Source organism: Larimichthys crocea, chromosome XII (genome assembly GCF_000972845.2).
Source record: "Larimichthys crocea isolate SSNF chromosome XII, L_crocea_2.0, whole genome shotgun sequence".
Classification (NCBI taxonomy): Eukaryota; Metazoa; Chordata; class Actinopteri; family Sciaenidae; genus Larimichthys; species Larimichthys crocea.
In genome coordinates, this window is record NC_040022.1 from 25,186,777 (window position 1) to 25,204,102 (window position 17,326).

General features: G+C 39.4%; 1 protein-coding gene across 1 annotated transcript; it reads right to left on the reverse strand.

Annotated features, from left to right (window-relative positions):
* Positions 1-21: 21 nt before the first annotated feature.
* On the reverse strand, positions 22-16,871 carry lmx1al (LIM homeobox transcription factor 1, alpha-like). Its single transcript, XM_019264993.2, has 9 exons — positions 16,479-16,871; positions 14,477-14,565; positions 13,520-13,709; positions 3,482-3,714; positions 2,627-2,790; positions 2,420-2,497; positions 2,190-2,310; positions 1,938-2,093; positions 22-1,683 (listed from the first exon to the last, which is right to left on the reverse strand). Exons 1-9 carry the CDS (start codon positions 16,520-16,522, stop codon positions 1,526-1,528), a joined length of 1,233 nt encoding a protein of 410 aa, XP_019120538.1. The 5' UTR covers positions 16,523-16,871; the 3' UTR covers positions 22-1,525.
* Between the last annotated feature and the right edge of the window lie 455 nt (positions 16,872-17,326).

The window sequence follows — 17,326 nt, forward strand, 5'->3', positions numbered from 1 at the left end:
AGGACAATAAAGCAAGTGCACTCCAAAGATGAAACCGCAGATTGTATTGAAGATACTGCAACATTACATTCAAAGCACATCACCTGGCAGTCACTGAACAAAAAAAGAAAGATAGGAACTTGCCTAATACCGCACAAATAAGTTACATTCACAAAAATATCACTGTAAAAATACAATGAGTCAGTGATCAGTGTCAAACATAATGTCATTAAAGAATGTCACAAGCTGCACCTGATCACTGGCGAATAAATGAAACAAGTACTACCTTAATTCTACTTTATTCTGCACCACATTGTGAGTCTGATCCTGATGCTTTCTGCAACACTTGCTATCCAACTTTAGTTTGGAGGCTAATCCTTTAGACCTACTTCGTGACACATAAATATCATGCTACAGTTTAAATATTTGCTGATTATCACAGAAGAAGGTACAAAATATCTACCTAACGACATCTAATTTGAGATGTTTGAGAAAGAAATTATTACAGAAAGTGACTACAACAATTAATTGTAACACAGTCATACATTTACATTTGGAGCACATCATCATGTACACCCAGTGTACTAACTTTTGGGCATTATAGATCTATTGGTTGCCATTTACTGTACCGATTCTTAGTGATTATATTATAAAAGAGAAGGGAAAGCTAAAGCAATCATCATTACAACCCTGTTTCCGCATAAGGCTCTTCAAATTACCCTGTAGTGTTGGCTAAATACTAAAAACTGTGATTTTTTTTTTGGTCCATATTTTACCTGTCATGCATTGTGAAAAACTAAAAATGCAGTTTGAAATGATCATTTTACATCCCCTTTGCAATCTACGTTCTTGAAGTCATTGGGCTAGTTAAATTGTAATCCTGTCCAGCACAATATCCTGAGTTATAGCTCAGGTTACACAAACATACACACTAACCTGAGAGTAAAATTGTACTCAAAGCCATATACAGTATTGTATACGCTGCAGACTTTCACGCACAATAACTAATCGCTAGTCCTGTCAAAAAAAGTTATGCAATATACTAATTTAAGTTAGACCCTCAGCTACTCATACAACCTGCCTTCTAAATACATGTAAGTTGATTGATGAATTCACTTTCAACAACCAATTATCATCTGTAATTCATGATATACATATTAATGTTTGAATAATTGTCTTTGTTGTTTTTTTGTTTTTTTTGTTGTTGGAAAGTGCCATGAAAGGTGTTTCATTGAACATTACATAAATACAACAGGAGAAATTGAGGTCTTTTTACATATCTTGGACATTTACAGTGTCTGTATTTCCAGCATGTGATTCTTAGCAAGGAAAGATAATGGGAACATTATACGAATCTGCTGCAAACTGATATGACTATGCCTGACTTAGAATGATTTTGGCCTGTGATAAAAGCTGAGAAGTGTATTTGGGTGTAGGTATTTTCATGGAGAGTGGTCCCACAGGCATCTTGATGGACAGACTCCATTAGCTGCATCTCTGAGGTGAAAGGTGGAACAGGAGGGGAAAGGGTGCAAGTTTATAAGGGTCAGGAGGTGAAGTAGGAGTTCTGCATGGAATAGAGACGGTCAATGGGGTTTCCAATGCGCCCTGGCAGGAGACTGCCGTCCCCAGCTGCTAAAAGGCAATCTCCGAGGTGACCAAGGCTTCCATCGCTGTCCAGATCATGAAACACTGTCTCTGAGTCTGTAGTGGAAAAAAAAGCGACAATGTGCAGAATATGAATAGAATATGAAAGTAAGCACACATTTTTACTTGCACTAATCAAAAGCTAACAGATAAGGAGTCAGCCTCTGTAGTTTAATCTCAGCCCTTTCCTTATATTCTCACATTATTTTACAACCAGGAAAAAGTTTCCTCATAACATCGTATCAGGTAATACAACAATCCTTTATTTTTTAAGGAGACAATATCTTCTCAGCTTCAACCTCCTGTCTTACCATAGGAGTGGAGCTGCTCACTGTTTAGCTGAGGTGGTGTAAGCCCATGTCGAAATGGCTCTCCACCATAGATGTTAGGGTCCAGAGTAAGCAGCTGCTGACGTGGCAGAGAGGGATACCCCAGTATCCCCTCCATGCCATGGGTACTCGAGCCATCTGTGTAAAGATGACAATCCATTTAATCATACAATTTCATCATCCATTCTTCAAGTCTTTGCATATTCTTATTGATTCTGCAGTTTAAGCTCTTACCCTCACTGTCATCATTGCTCTGACGGCCCCCCCTGCTTGGTCCTCTCCTGGTCCCTCCCAGCTGTTCTTGTTCCTGCTGCTGCTGCTGCTGTTGCTGCTGTCTGCGAGCTATCTTCTTCATCTGAGGCATAAAAATGCACACTGTCTGCATGGATTTCCTCTGTGTGTTAATGTGTCGGACAGAACATGTCCTTAGGAAATATATTAAGTCTTAAAGTATAAAGTCTAACCTTGGCTCTCTGGTTTTGAAACCACACCTGGACAACACGCACTGTTAGTCCAGTCTCAGCAGCCAGGGTCTCTCTCACCTACAGGTTAGAGTTTTTCATTGCTTTTAAAATACAAACTTTACAGTGACAAACACAGAGATTCACTGTTATGCAGGCTGACAATAATGCACAAGATTAATCAAGTTTGCAAAGACAAGGTCCACTCACCTTGCGGCAAGGCTTTGCAGACACTTCAAAGGAAGCTTTGAAAGCACGACGCTGCTGTGTGGTCAAGATGGTGCGTGGTCGTTTTGAACGCTTGTGTTCCTTGCCTTCATCACCACCTTTCCCTCCACCAGAGCCTCCTCCACCGTCCTCATCCTCACTTTTCACTGAGTAAGGAAAGCAGACAAAAAAAAACAACAACAGTCAGAACAACCTGTAGGACAAGGAATATGTTGATACTTCCTTAAATGAAAAAGAAGTTTCTAAGCAAAAACCTGGGTGTTTCTTAAACTGGTCCCTAGTTCAGTAGGTAGTGAACATCTGGAAATTTAAAACCATTTCTAGAGTGTGCAATAAATTCTTGCACTGGAGTTCAGCTGCATATACTATGCATAAAAATGCATGCATGCTGTCAGACTATGCAGTCTAGCTTCACTGATCAGAAGTCAACACACTTCTACTGCACTTTCCAAACAGAACACTATCTGAAAAGGACGTTTGCCAGTACGATGTGCTGTCGTGCCAAGCAATTATGTTGTATGCCACTCACTCAGTATTGCAATGGTCAGAGTGAGTGAGTCAGTGACCTCTTCAGTGCCTAGATCCAGTTTACTATATGTGCTTTTCCTACCCACTGAACAATGGAGCAGCTTGACACTTAGCCCCTTAAACTCCCATTTGCCCTTCAGGAGTTGCTGGTCTGCAGTGGAGGAATGTGGTTGAAATTGGCCATGCTGAAAAATATGTTGAATGCAAAAGGAAAGAGTTTTTCTAAGATGTATAGTATAGAGGAAACCAGAGCAACTTTGAATTGGTTGCTATGTGGTTAAGACAAAGCAGCCTTTGTAACAAACCTACCTGATTCAGTTGGTGTGGGACTAATAGCAGCCAGCATTTCCCTCTCCTTTTCATAGTCCATGCGACAGAGCAGCTGGCCTTCTTTCAGCACAAACTCATCACCTCTTTGCAGCCGGCGTTCACACTCACAGCAAGTGAAGCAGCCCAGGTGGTAAACCTGGCCTTGCACGCGCATTATCAGCTCTGAACGTCCAATCACCTGCAGGCAGGCGCTGCACTTCCTTACAAACAGCCTTGAGGTGCACAGAAAGACACATGCATGGGCTTATTTGTGCATGCATATACATATACCTACATAAACTGTATTACATGGCATGGGAATGAAGAAAAAGAAAGGAGAGACAATTAAAGATTGAGTCACAGACAAAGAGCTCCAATACATTTATCCATAGCTCAAATGATTCTGGAGATTAGCGTAGTCTCTTAATTAAAGGTCGTATAAACATTACTCAATTCGCAGAGCAACAAGGTGAACATCTGCTGAGAGGAATTACAGTAGTTGGCATTTTTATATTGTATTTTCTTTTCTCCCTCAGTACAGTAGGTGGCAGTAGTTAGCTTGTAATATGAGAGCTGCCTGCTGTGAGTCTTTCCCTTTTAAATCCTGAAATGTTGAAATCTGTTTGATGGGGTAAACTCCAGGCTATCCATATCCCACCCACAATCTTAAAGTACTTATTTAACACTATGAATAAAGCTTAGTACAGAGTCCTTCTCAGGTCCATTGCTTTTCCCCATGACCACTTTTCTCCCTTTGTCCACCAATCTCTCCTCCTGTGAGATGTTATAACCCTTCAATTTCTCTCCTGCCTCACCATCTCTTCACATCCCTATTTCTATTCACAGTCCCTAAGTCTCTGCCATTAAATTCCTCTCAAATCCCTGCTCTCGCACTTGGTTTCCTCCCCCTCCCTCCTCAGTATTTTCTGCCAGCATTCCCAGTTCTCCCTCACGCCCTCCCAGCCTGCCTCCCCAGTTCACTGAAACTAATAAAGACAGGATTAATTAGATTGTTGTTTAAACAGTGCGATGGCCAGACAGACGCTGTAAACTCATAACCAGGGATTGGGGATAGCATGGGGTTAATCTCTCTCCTCTCACTTATGCACACTAAAACACACATACACACACAAACATAGACCCTCACACACACACACACACACACACACACATGCATGTGCACCCACAGGCATGCACACAGACATTTGCACACACCCATCCACCAAATATCAGTATACCTAGTCTGATAATGGCTAGTTACCCACATTCACCATAACATCACTCCTTGTATTGCTGGTTGTGCAACCTGCAATCAGGAAATAGTACAAATATGCCTGATCACCAGAACATCTCTTTACCAAAAAGAGTTACCAGAAGATGTCAGAGCATAGGTATAAGAAAAAGAACAAAACACAAACCTGGAAAAGAGAGAGGGGAGGATGAGAGGGGAGTGAACAGGGGGAGGAAGGGACGAAGGCAGAAGTGTTGACGCTCCCTGACTGAGTGATAGGAAGGTGTTGCTGCCCAAATCTGGAGTGCAAAGAAGGAGCCAGGTCTGCACATTAGAGCTCCTAATCTGCGATTCTGTCCCAAACGCAGCTGCTACGGCTAATCTTTCTCAATCCATCTGCCAAACGCTCTCCAAATTCCCCAAATGACAGTGTCGCTAACTTAACATCATAACACAAACACAAGTATCCCTGTAAACAGCCCCACATGAATATATTGTGACAGGACTTTGTGTTTAACTAAAGGTTGATCAACCTATTTTCTTACAGAAACATTGCAGTGCACCTTTGAGAGATGCTTCCACTGTGAAAAATCTGCAAGAATCTATATGTTAATCATAATGTTTGGCATGAATGTGTTAACAGGAAAGGAGGAAGGAGGAGGAAAGCAATCACCGCCCTGCACTGTGCATCTTGACTCTCCATGCAAACACACACTTCAACACCTTAAATGCTTCCTTTCACTGTGAACAAAATACAACAGAACACAATTGTCACAGGATTGCTTGACATAAGACCGGTGATGTTGGTGGCTAAGTCCCACACTCCCTAATCGGGGTGTACACAGCACGGTAGGAATTTACTCAACATGGCAAATGAAGGCAACTTGGGGCAACTGCCACAGAGGGGGGTCTGTAAGTAGATCAGTCTAATCCCTCTAATAGAAGTATCATTCACACTAGCCCTGACCAGGGTGTAGCTTCCAATAAATCAGCGTGGACATGATGGTTATAGAGCAGCCGCACGAATTAGGTAATTTTAGGTTCCATTCCAAATAAGTTTTTAATGCTTTGGGTGGTATGATTATGATGATAATTATACATATATTTTTTTTTTCTGTGCATTTCTATGCTATTTATATACATATATTTTTACAGATTTCTTAAATTGAAAGAGATTGCTCTTTCTTTTGACTTGTATGTCATATGGTTTTTTTTTCTTTCTAAATTTGTCATCGGTAATGAGTTTAAAATTATCCCTTTTTGAAGTTTGAATGTTACTAATATAGACCAGCTGTGAACAAATCTATCAGAAGGCATATTTTGAAGAGGAGTTCTGAGGGCTTTCCTTTAATGAAGTAATATGTGTAATATTCATATGTACAGATGTACTTATGTACAGAGAACAGAAGTGTAGGAGCAGACAGAAGAGCTCTGCTTGTGAGCTTGTGATGTACAAAACCTCAGGAACTTTGGCTGCAGGCACCTTTATGTTTGGTGCCATGGATTTCTGAGGGGTTAGGGGGCACAACTAATTACAAGCTCACTGATTATGAGATCAAGTGTAGAGAGGCAGAAAAGGTGATCTCCTGTAAGTAATCAGCCCGTTCCTACTTGTATATTGTGGATTCTAGGCATACAACCAGAATAACAGAATCTTTGTCATCTCCCTAAGCTGTGTCATGTGGCATTGTTTTGCCTGTGAGCTCTGACAAGCACGACATTGTGTGGACCGCAACACAATCATTCTATAAATATGTATGTGTCTCAGAGCGATTACAGTTGTTGTGCTTGCTTTCATAATTGATGAATATTTATACAGGTACGGTGTACCATACTCATACTAACTTCTACGGCACAGCAGTTGCATGTAAGCGAGTGAGAACATTGCTTGGACAGATTAGGGTATCAGTCTAGAACTGTAGCTCATCAAAGATCTACCAGTGTTACTCATTTTGATTCCTAGCCTATACAGTTGTTTAGGATAATAAACATATAATATGGAGAGATGTTCATGTACTAGCTTGTGATTCTCTAATACGTTATGTGTTCAGAATGGCCACACTTGTCACACAAATAGATGTTTACACATTCCCAGAACATGAAGGTACATCCAAGGATTCATCTGATAGATGCAAAAAAGAACAAATGATATGCAACAGTCTTACTTTTAAGTTGTATTCTGTTTAGTATCCATTTCTTAGATGCATGTGTAAGGGTGTGTGTGTGTATGTGTGCGTGGATGTGTGTGTGTGTGTGTGTATGTGTGTGTGTGTGCGCACTTTCGGCGGATATTGCTCTGTGAAGCAAAATGGCTCAGAGCCAGGGTTCAGTAATCACATCATCTCCTTTTATTAAATCTCCCTGCACTGCTTCTGTGTTATTAAAATCTCCCAGCATTCCCCACGATACTCACTACCTCTGCCACCACTCACTCACTCACACTCACACAAATACACACATGTATATAAATATATATATACAGTACAGTCACACGTACACACACATACACACACACGTGTGTGTATATAGATACATATATAGGTATACACAGTCACATGCACACATAAACACAAATATGCATAGTTTGTGTAAACACAGATAAGGTGCCTGGGTACGAACATCAATAAAACACTGACAGATGCTGTCATTTGTGCACCAAATCTGCCCAAACATCAGTAAAGTAACATCATAAACAGTCCTCTTGCTCACTGAACACTCTCTAAAATTTGCAAAAACTATGTAATAGTTGTTAACTAATGGCCATGAGGGCCTGCAGTGTATGGAATACCCTCAGCCAATCTCACAGTTATACAGTTACATGTCTTGGCTCTCACTGTAAATCATACTGGTAATAAGACCAGCTCTACATGAGAGCAGCACTGATGTCTGTAATATTCAAGACGTAATGTAATGTACCTGTGTAAAGTAACAACAAAAAACCTGCATGGTCTGTGTCTATGGGTGTATGCGATTTACACCTGATGCTACCAAGAATGAATGCTATGTGTGAGGATATAGATGTGTGTTTGTGTGCATGTGTGAGCGTGAGTGGGTGTGTGTGTGTGTGTGTGTGTGTGTGTGTTAGTTCAGATAAAACAGTTAATCCCCAGGCCACCAGAACGCAATATCCTGTCTGCCCGTTTCTCATTTCCTGTCTGTCTCTGGCGGAGTGGGAAGCAGCGGGGAGGGGGTGGCGGGGGACAGCGGGACCCGTTGCCCCAGAAACAGGAGATACAGCCGGTCGATTTGAGAAAAGTCTACGCCGATCTCCCTATCTCTCCCTCTCTGGTGCGACCCCCTATTCTCTCTCTCTCTTTTCCTCTCCCTCTCTGCTTTTATTATCTCAGATTTAATAAAGCCAAGGCGAGCAGCTTGTTCTGCCATGAAACATTTATTAGCTGTCTGTTATAAAATTGTTGTGGGGGAGGAAAGATGATGGGGTCTCATCTCACATTATGCAAAAACAGTGGCAATATCACCCCCTCCTCTAACACATGCACCCAGACAAAAATCTGCCCCTCCTCATGGCTGTATCCCTTCCTAAAACTCTCAGACACCCTCGTCTTTACCTTCTATATCCCATTCGGAACACTTTCTCCATCACTGAGATTTCTCCCTGATGTTCTTTCATTTATATCACAAAATCTGACTGTTCTCCAACAGCACACCATCAAAAGCAGAAACTCCCACATCCCCACTTTCCTTTCCTCTGGCACACCTCCAACCATCATCTGTTGAGCTGTAGATTTTGCTAATATAAGGCTCCTGGGTAAGAGAGGAGTGTTTGAATGTTTCAGAACCACATGCATGTTATATGTAGCCTCTCACTGGGATTTATTTATACAGTGCAGTCCTGAGGTATCAGTACCGTCATGATTCACCTAAACCCACGATGAAGGACAAACTTTCTTTTCCCTGGTAGACTCATCGTATGGGCAGAAATGTTATTCAAACATATTTTCTCACTTGCCTCTAATATATACTTCTTTTTTGCAATGCGTAATTTCTGAGAAACCCTAACACACAACCATGACATTTTTTTGAAAAGACACATCACTGTTGATTTTTGAAATGTAACCTTTCATTGGGGTGAGCACCACTGATAAAATTACATTCACCTTCTCTCTGATTTTAGAGGTGGATGTTCTAAAATCTGATCTGAGATAAAACCAAAACTATCTACATAGTTAGATACTTCTAAAATGTTTTGCTGAATTGTTTGCTGAATAGACCTTTTAAACAGTAACTATTTCAGTATTCAGATTTGAGATATTAAAAGTAATTAATTATTATGGCATTGACTCATTAACCAGAGTTTAGGTACGAGGTGATGGGGATAAGGGCTTGCTGTCCTTATGACGTTTCATTGCATAATTCTCTCTAAGTATTTCCCTGCAGCCCAGTGTCAGGCCTGTCATCACAGGACAGCCACAGAATGCTGGGTAATTAGCACTGTACCCAATCAGCCCCCTCCTCCCATTCCCATCCCGAGACACAAAGAGGCGCTGAGGGAGGGGAGGCGATTAAGAGAAAACAAGGGATAAACGGGGAGATAAACTGTTTGGTGTCATCGCTGCCATCAATCTCAACGAGAACGAAATGAGGTTTGGAATAGAGAAATATTATTACAAAGCAGACAGTGATGAACGAGGTAACGGATAGAGAGACAGGGAGAGAAAATGTGGGTGGGGTGGAGGTACAGAAAAGAGAACGGGGCTAGAAGATGCAGTTTCTATCCTCAGTATTTTAGAGGAGCATAGATCACAAGTGCTCTCACACAGATGCACTGTAACTTGAGAGGATGCTTTGCCAGGCTGTTAATGTTAAACTCACATATAGCTACCTGGTCAGCAGAGGGAAATTCCATAACTGCTGGCGGGGTCTCCCTCTCTCTGTCTGCAAAGAGAGGGTTTGTAAACCTAGATGTAGTCTCAGTGCCCTCTACCCCGCAGTGTGAAGTATTAAACCCAAGGTTTAGTGAATATCCACCCTGGTGACCTGTTTTTCACAGGGCTGAAGCTGCCTTTATAGGGCTTACAAGGGAGCTCGCATGCAGGCTCCATGCAGCCAGGCTACCCTCCATTCTGTCTGGGCTCAGCACTGTTGGCCCAGGGAACACTTGCCTTATACTGCTCAGTTTGGAAAAGAAGCATAATGTCGGGCCACTGTGTAAAAGACAATGACTATGAAAAAGTGTGCAGGATACTAAGGATGGTAGACATTATTCATGCTAAGCATGAATATTTATCAGTCTGTAAGTTTTATTCAAAATATAACACATTTCTACTACAACTTATTTAGATCTCCATAAAAATGTTACTCATTGCTGATCAGACTTCAGGTTCCTGATGTAGTGAATTTTTTTCCATCCATTTTTTTATTATTATACCCATCCTTGTTGGTAAATGTGATGCATTGCACCTGTACATAAACACATCCTGATGGGAAGTGTGGCAATGGGAGCGTGGAGAGAGATCTTGCCACACAATTATTCTAAAGCCTCATGTTGAACATCTGGTCCATAACAGGATGGAGTTCCTGCAAATTTCTTGAGGTTTCAAAACAAAAATAAATCCACAAGAAAAATCCACAAGATGCACTTGAGTTTATTGTGTCTAAATCCCCTCATTTCCATAACAGATTGAGAGCAGGGAATCTCTAAACTGAAGGCATACCTCCTGTTTTATTACATAGATCATGATTGGCAGTAGGATGATCACTTGTTTTTTTAAAGATGTTTCAGGTACTGATTCACAAGTCACAACTGAACCTTTATTTCATATAGTGCTTGAATATTTGGATTCAGATTATGTGTTTCATTTTAAAATGTCTGATGTTATGTTGAAACCTGATGTCAGGGTGATCAATTTAGAATAATTTTTTAAAACAAAATATCCTTCGAACACATTAAACATGCAAATGTTGAATAAACTTTTGCCTTGAAGGCAGTTTAGCCCAATGAATCTGGGTGGGGGATGGGTCACATTTTAAAATTAGATTTGTTCTCTCATTTGAATTGATAGACATCTACATGCGTGTTTTCCCCCCCATGCCAACTGAAATAAATTTATATTTTTTTTTAAATCAGAGATATCTCTCACAAAACACATTTTGTATTAATTTCTATTTCATCATTTTATCTTAGAAATATTAACTACAGAAAACAAAGACGTGAAAGAATGCACAGTTTGACAGTACTGTACTGTGTGGCCTTTAGCTTAAGCTGATGCAGAGTCAGGGAGTAGAGTTCTGCCTGTCGGTGTGTGATGGGTGATGTAATCAAAGCAAAGGATAAATTAAAAAATATTTGGACAAGCCAGAGATGCTGCATGAGGACGAGCTGGAAAATAGCGCAGTATGTCTAAGACGAGCCTGCAACGTGTTGTCTTTCTATGCATGCATACATTACATTTGCATGATCTTTACCTGATGATCAGTGTGTATAGACATCAGGCAGATCTCAGCTGGAACTAAAATGGTACTGAGCTTCAAGTAGAAGGATAAAAAAATAAGTATCACCTAATAAATTCAAATAATATATGAATTCCCCTAAATTTCTTTGCATGTTCCCAGTTCTTGGGCATTATCTGTTACAATGCACACACCTTCTCTAGGTTAGAGTAGGAGTGTGTAGTGTAAGGCGCTGATGGACAGACTGCAGGGAAAACAAGGAGACATTGTTGCTGATCTGCTGAAGGTCACAGGCAGTACTGTGTGCCAAGTCTGGCACCGACTCACACAACAAGGCAACTATCCATATGCAATGTATAGGGGACTAAATCAACACCATAGTAAATGAGCTGCTGACTATTAATTTGGATCTACAATTACAGTCATTACACGAGGAAAGCAAATACGCTTTTTCATTCCATCACCGAAAATGAACCCAGTGCTTCATTTATGATAAGCATATTGCCTCCACGTTTCCCACTCATTTTTTCAGATAAACGTCACACAATGGGACTTTCATCAGCCAGCTTCTCTCTCTCTCTCTCTCTCTCTCTCTCTGTCTCTCTCTCCTCCAGATGTCAGGTACAGTGGGAGAGTCTGTGCTGCTGGATGCCGTCTGACACTTTTCAAAACAATGATAACAAGCTTCAGGCTCGTCCTTCAGCTGTCTGCCTGTGGAGCTCCCACTGCAGGCACACCTTCTGACCGCGGCATGCACACACACAAACACACACACACACACACACACATGCGATATTGCCTAATTACTACAGAGTTTAATCCTTTAATAAAGAAAGGACACTTTATGTGTTATTGTTTTACATTGCAGTATATTGTGTTAGTTTTCACAGACATGCATATGCGCATAAATTGGAATGATCCGATGAATCTAAAGCCATAATTCTCTCTCTATGGCTCTATGAGCCGACAAACAAATCTGCAACTTATAATTGTAATTAAAGAATTATTACAAACAATTCTTAGCAGGGACCCCTAAGTTTCTCCATATAAAACTCTCAAAGTAGACAGTTTTACATGCCAAGAACTTTCAATTAATCATTTTAAGCCTTAATAGTCCCTTAAATCCCCTTAAGTGGCCTCACAGATGCATGAAACATTGTTTGTATAGATGGACTTGTGGGATTAAACATAAATTAGCAATATATATATATATATATATATATATATAATATATATATATACATATTTTATATTTCCTTTTTTTATCATTTCCAGCTATGTACATCTGTCTTCTCTTCTCTAGTCCTGTAGCCTTCATACGTACTGAAGTGCATTCACGCTGAATCAAATTTGTGCAATGTTACAATGTTACTTGTGTGTGTCATTTGTAACACTGCACATACCTAGACTTCTCTGTAACTGTAAAATGATGCTCACTTTTTTGGTAAAAGTCACTTTTGTAGCCTTCAGAATCTACTGTGCACTTTACTCAGCTGCGATCAAAAGTGTTCTTTGGATTTTATTTCCAGATTTATGCTTTTGTTTGGGTAAGTGAAGAATTTTGATCAGGTTATTTGTCAGTTAATCTAATCAGCTGAAGATAATGGACACACTTCTTATTACCTTATTCCTCAACCTGTGTGTGTGTGTTTTTTTTTTTTTAAAGTTTTACTTGCCTAACAAAGAAAAGGAAACTCAGTTTTAACTAATTTATTAGTTTAGTTTGTTAGTGTCTTACTAGCGCAAGCTAACCACATCAACATGAAACCTGGTAAATTGTGATGACATCTATGTCAAATCACTGTCACTAAAACTTGGCCAGCTCCAAGCATCAGCTTTATCCTCAAAATCAGCATAATGTGTGAAATTAGTGTCATCTTAGCTTTAAAACATGGTTGCAAAACAAGACTGAATGCCTCCTCATACTATCCTTTTCAATCCAAAGCAATCAACTTGCTTTGGATTGAAAGAAACTATATCTCCACAACTGATACCAATTCCCCTGTGAATATACTTACAGTCATATTTGGGAAGAAAATATTTCATGCACCGTACTGTACTACATTTTATAATACATTTACACAAATATTTACATTAGTATTGTTAGACTGTATTTAACCTACTTGCTTCTTTGCAAATTAGGAGTTTACTATCAAAACGAAACAACCCCTGGATGTATAGGAAATATTATGCATCTGCAAAATTCATGACCTCTGAACAACAACCTTGTTTCAGCTCTATGATAAAGACATGCATTTTTATTTTTAATCAACCTGTAGACTTGGTTATTCAACTGATCAGAGAGGATGAGTAATTCTGCTTGTATTGCATTATGAGTTTAAGTCAAAGCTGTAAGTTCTCCCATGCAGACACTGAGTGTGAGTGTGTGTTCTTACTTTTCATAGTCGTGCTTGCAGTACAGCAGGCGGTCCCTGCAGTAACAGGTCCCGGTGAGCGCGCTCAAACACACTGCGCACTTGACGCAGGTCTCGTGCCAGGAGCGCTCGTTCACGCGCAGCAGGAAACGGTCGGCGATAGGAGACTCGCAGCCGGCACACAACTCTCCTCCTCCCCTGTACTCCGGACCTAGACGGGGCATATCAGTGGATAGATGGAGAAACAGAGGCAGGGCGAACGCAGGGTTATTTAAAAATACTGGGGTCAAGAGTCAAATTTTCCCAAATGCAGCCCCTCTCCATTAAAATGTTGAAAATCGTGCAAAAGCATGAATATATTTTTCATAATATAACACAAATGTGTGTGTATGTTTTACACTATTTCGCACAGAACAACTACTGTCCCGCACAACACTACTGTACTCAATAGGCAAACGTTTATGGACATCACCTGATGCAAAAATTAATTTTAAGTCCCATGAGTATTCATTTATTTTTTCCCAAATGGAAGTATTGTTTTTTATTCCAATAAGACTTGAAAATGTTTTCAGGTCTACTTTCTCTCTCGCTTTTCATCCTAATACATATATTTGTCCTTTACTGTTAGAATACAAACTCTATCTATTTCATATATGGTGCCCCTCTAATATTCACAGAATATTTACTGAATTCATATCACCAATGAGGGGTGTGTTTTTATTTATTTTTTTATTCTTATCACACTCGCTGCATATTTTCGACAGTTACACATAATATTCCTATGGGAATTTACTGATTGATTTAATTATTGAAGATGACGAATCTATGTTATGGGCTATATTCCTTGTGGTCTTTATAATATTTATACCTTAATCACGAGTCTTCGAATCCTGATTATATATTTTCTATGATAATAATGTTTAATTACTAGTTCATTTCATGTTGGCCTTATGCAACATATTGTCACATAGCACTCACCAAAAGGCGTTGAGGATGGTGGCTGCTGCAGACAGGACTGCTGGCTTTCCTCTGTTTTCATCCCTTCTCTCCTTCCCTCAGTGTGATCGCTGCACAAAGACAAAAATGAACCATTTCGATCTAAGATTAACCACTGCAGGAATAAGGGAAATAATAAGACAACATGTAGTTCGATACAGGCAGATTTTGAATACCAGTCACTAAAAAAATGTGTGCATATTTTCAGGCCGTCATTTCAAGTTATCACAAAACAGATCCAAAATTAGACTCGCACACACGAACACACACACAATGATAAAAAATAGAAAACATCCGAAACGACTCATATATTTCTAATATTTAAATCAAAGTCCAAATAGAAATAATTAGGCTATCTATGAGCACAACATTTTGGTTAATAATAGGTTAATATCCAGGGCCTTAAATCTGGTCAGCTGTTAATTTAAAAGTGAATGTCACCCTTTAAATATGAGTCCATATAATAAAATGTAACAAAAGGTAAAAAAAAGAAGAAAAAAGAAAAAAAAGGAGGATAATATTTCTGAAATTACGAAAACGTTCTAACATATGTAGGCTATATTATTTTCCCGTTAAGAGATTCCCAATATCATTTATGACATTTGTGTTTAAATTATTTGAAAAATATGTACATTTTAAAATGTACACACGGTCAATTTAATTAATCTGACTTTAGGTTCTTATTCTAATTTGTCGCCTACAGCTGTTTAATTAATGTGACTAAATGAAGTACAGAAGAAACATTCAAAGACACTGACGGCATTTTGTACCCCACTAAATTCTCTTCAAAAATGAAATCGGCTCAGGATATTCAGACAAAAAAAAAAAAAAAAAGTTTTCGACAGACCATTTTATGTAGTTTGTTAGCTGTGGCCTTAGACTTATCAGTGATATGTATTGTTGCTGATTGCTAAATCAATAGGTCTATCACAACATTTATAGGATAAATTACAATGTGATATTAAATTATATTTAATTTTTTTGTGATATTTGTTGAGGGTCACATTTTCTTAAATTATAACAACGATCATTTTTGGGAGGCTTGGACAGTGAGTCAGTGTAAATGTAAAATGTAAAATCTGTTAAATATTAAATAAGCTAGTGAATATCAGATAATTGCATCGCCTATAATGAAGCAAAACACAGTGCATGATGAAATAAAACAAATGAATTATGTAAATATAGCTAATCTGATTTGATGTTTTGCCTAATTGCTGTTTGAATACATTACTGAGATATTCGTGTAATGCGTCGATTATTGCATGTTGAGACTAACTGCCTCACACCCTGACAATGATTACCAGGATAAAAATGTAAAAGTCTTCATTACCTTTGCTGGAGGTCACCTGTACTTAAAGGAAATATAATTGTCACATCACACGAGGACCAATAAGATCAATAAAGTTCTCTCTCATAAGTTGATCAACACTAAATTGAAACACTAAGAAGCTCTTCTCTGTTTGTAGGTAATGACTTTTATGTGCCCAGGATTTAAAATCATAACAAGCAGAGAAAATCTAATTGATTGTCTAGTTTCAGATGCTGTCAAATGTCCAGGATTGGCCTCGTGCAATCAAAAGTAAAAAGTTGAGTTGTTATGCGTCTGTTTTAGTCCAACAATTGGAGCTGAATCCTTCATTCATAAAACATATGTAAACTAATGTGTTAATATAATACCGAGGATAATGTCACACAGTCTCTGAATCATCATATTTGATACTGAACCCCAATCCGTTATTTTCCACAGCACCTTAGACTCTGTTTGGATTAACAGCACAAATCAAAGATCATAATTTATCACATATCAAGGTCACCGTTTTTTGTTTATTTTACCTGAACATCTGTATAAACTCGCCAAATAATGTTAATTATAAGCACGCGCTGCTGATGGAATGAGAAACACACATCAATTCAACAGCAAAAATATTTAGAAAACACAAGTCTGCCCTCACTGGCAACCTGTTCTTGAGTTGCGGAGTCCTACCTTGAGGTGAAACACACTCCTCCTGAAATCTCGGTTGGCAACATTAAAACCCGGAGAAACTTTCGGCCAGTAAATGAACAGACGCGTTTACAGATTGTTCACCTGTATCTCACAGTCCGGCGCGCATGTTACGGTAAAAATCCAAATACCATGATGACCCAAACTATTGTCTATTGTCTGTCCTGTTTTCTCCGCCAGTCGTGTGTGCGCTCTGACTTGTTTCGTAAAAAGGCGCAGAGGGAGGAGATGGACAGACAGAGAGGGAGGGAGAAGGTGCGGAAGATGATGAGGGAAGATGAACGATGATGCAGCCTATTGATAACTCAGAGGAGGATGATCTTTTGCATTTGTGTTCAGTGTTAGACGGAGACTTTAAAGGACGCAGCTGATGCGTGGTAAGTCTCGCGGTGAGACATCAATCCCCCTCCACATGGGAAAAGACCTGTTATGACCCTCATATTTTATTGCATGCTTAAACTGCCTGATTCTGATATATTATCAAAAGGACAAAGGCAAATGAAGATGGGAGCAGTTACAGTAAACAATAATTCCATCTAGACATCAGAAAATGTTTCCTTACGTCTTTACACCCTGAAGTAAGACAGGTCCCAGGATGAAAAGGTTGATGTAGAAATAGGAAAAGTGACATCTCAAAACATGTAATTACAAATAAGTGGTTTATTGCCCTTCTACTATTGTGTCTGGTATGTTTCCTCATGTCCCCTCACACAGGGAGAGGACCGCCCCCTTGTGCCGAAAGAGGAAAGGTGCATTAAAATAAAAAATATCAGTGTAAAGATGACTTGACTACAACACCAGAGAAGGGATCTCTTTCATGTACCACAACA

Coding starts and splice junctions, on each gene's coding strand:
- lmx1al (XM_019264993.2), bottom strand. CDS start 16,522: ATGTTGCCAACCGAGATTTCAGGAGGAGTGTGTTTCACCTCAAG. Junction 2,498..2,626: donor CTGCAAAGCCTTGCCGCAAG/GTGAGTGGACCT, acceptor TCTAACCTGTAG/GTGAGAGAGACCCTGGCTGC. Junction 2,311..2,419: donor TTCAAAACCAGAGAGCCAAG/GTTAGACTTTAT, acceptor TTTATGCCTCAG/ATGAAGAAGATAGCTCGCAG.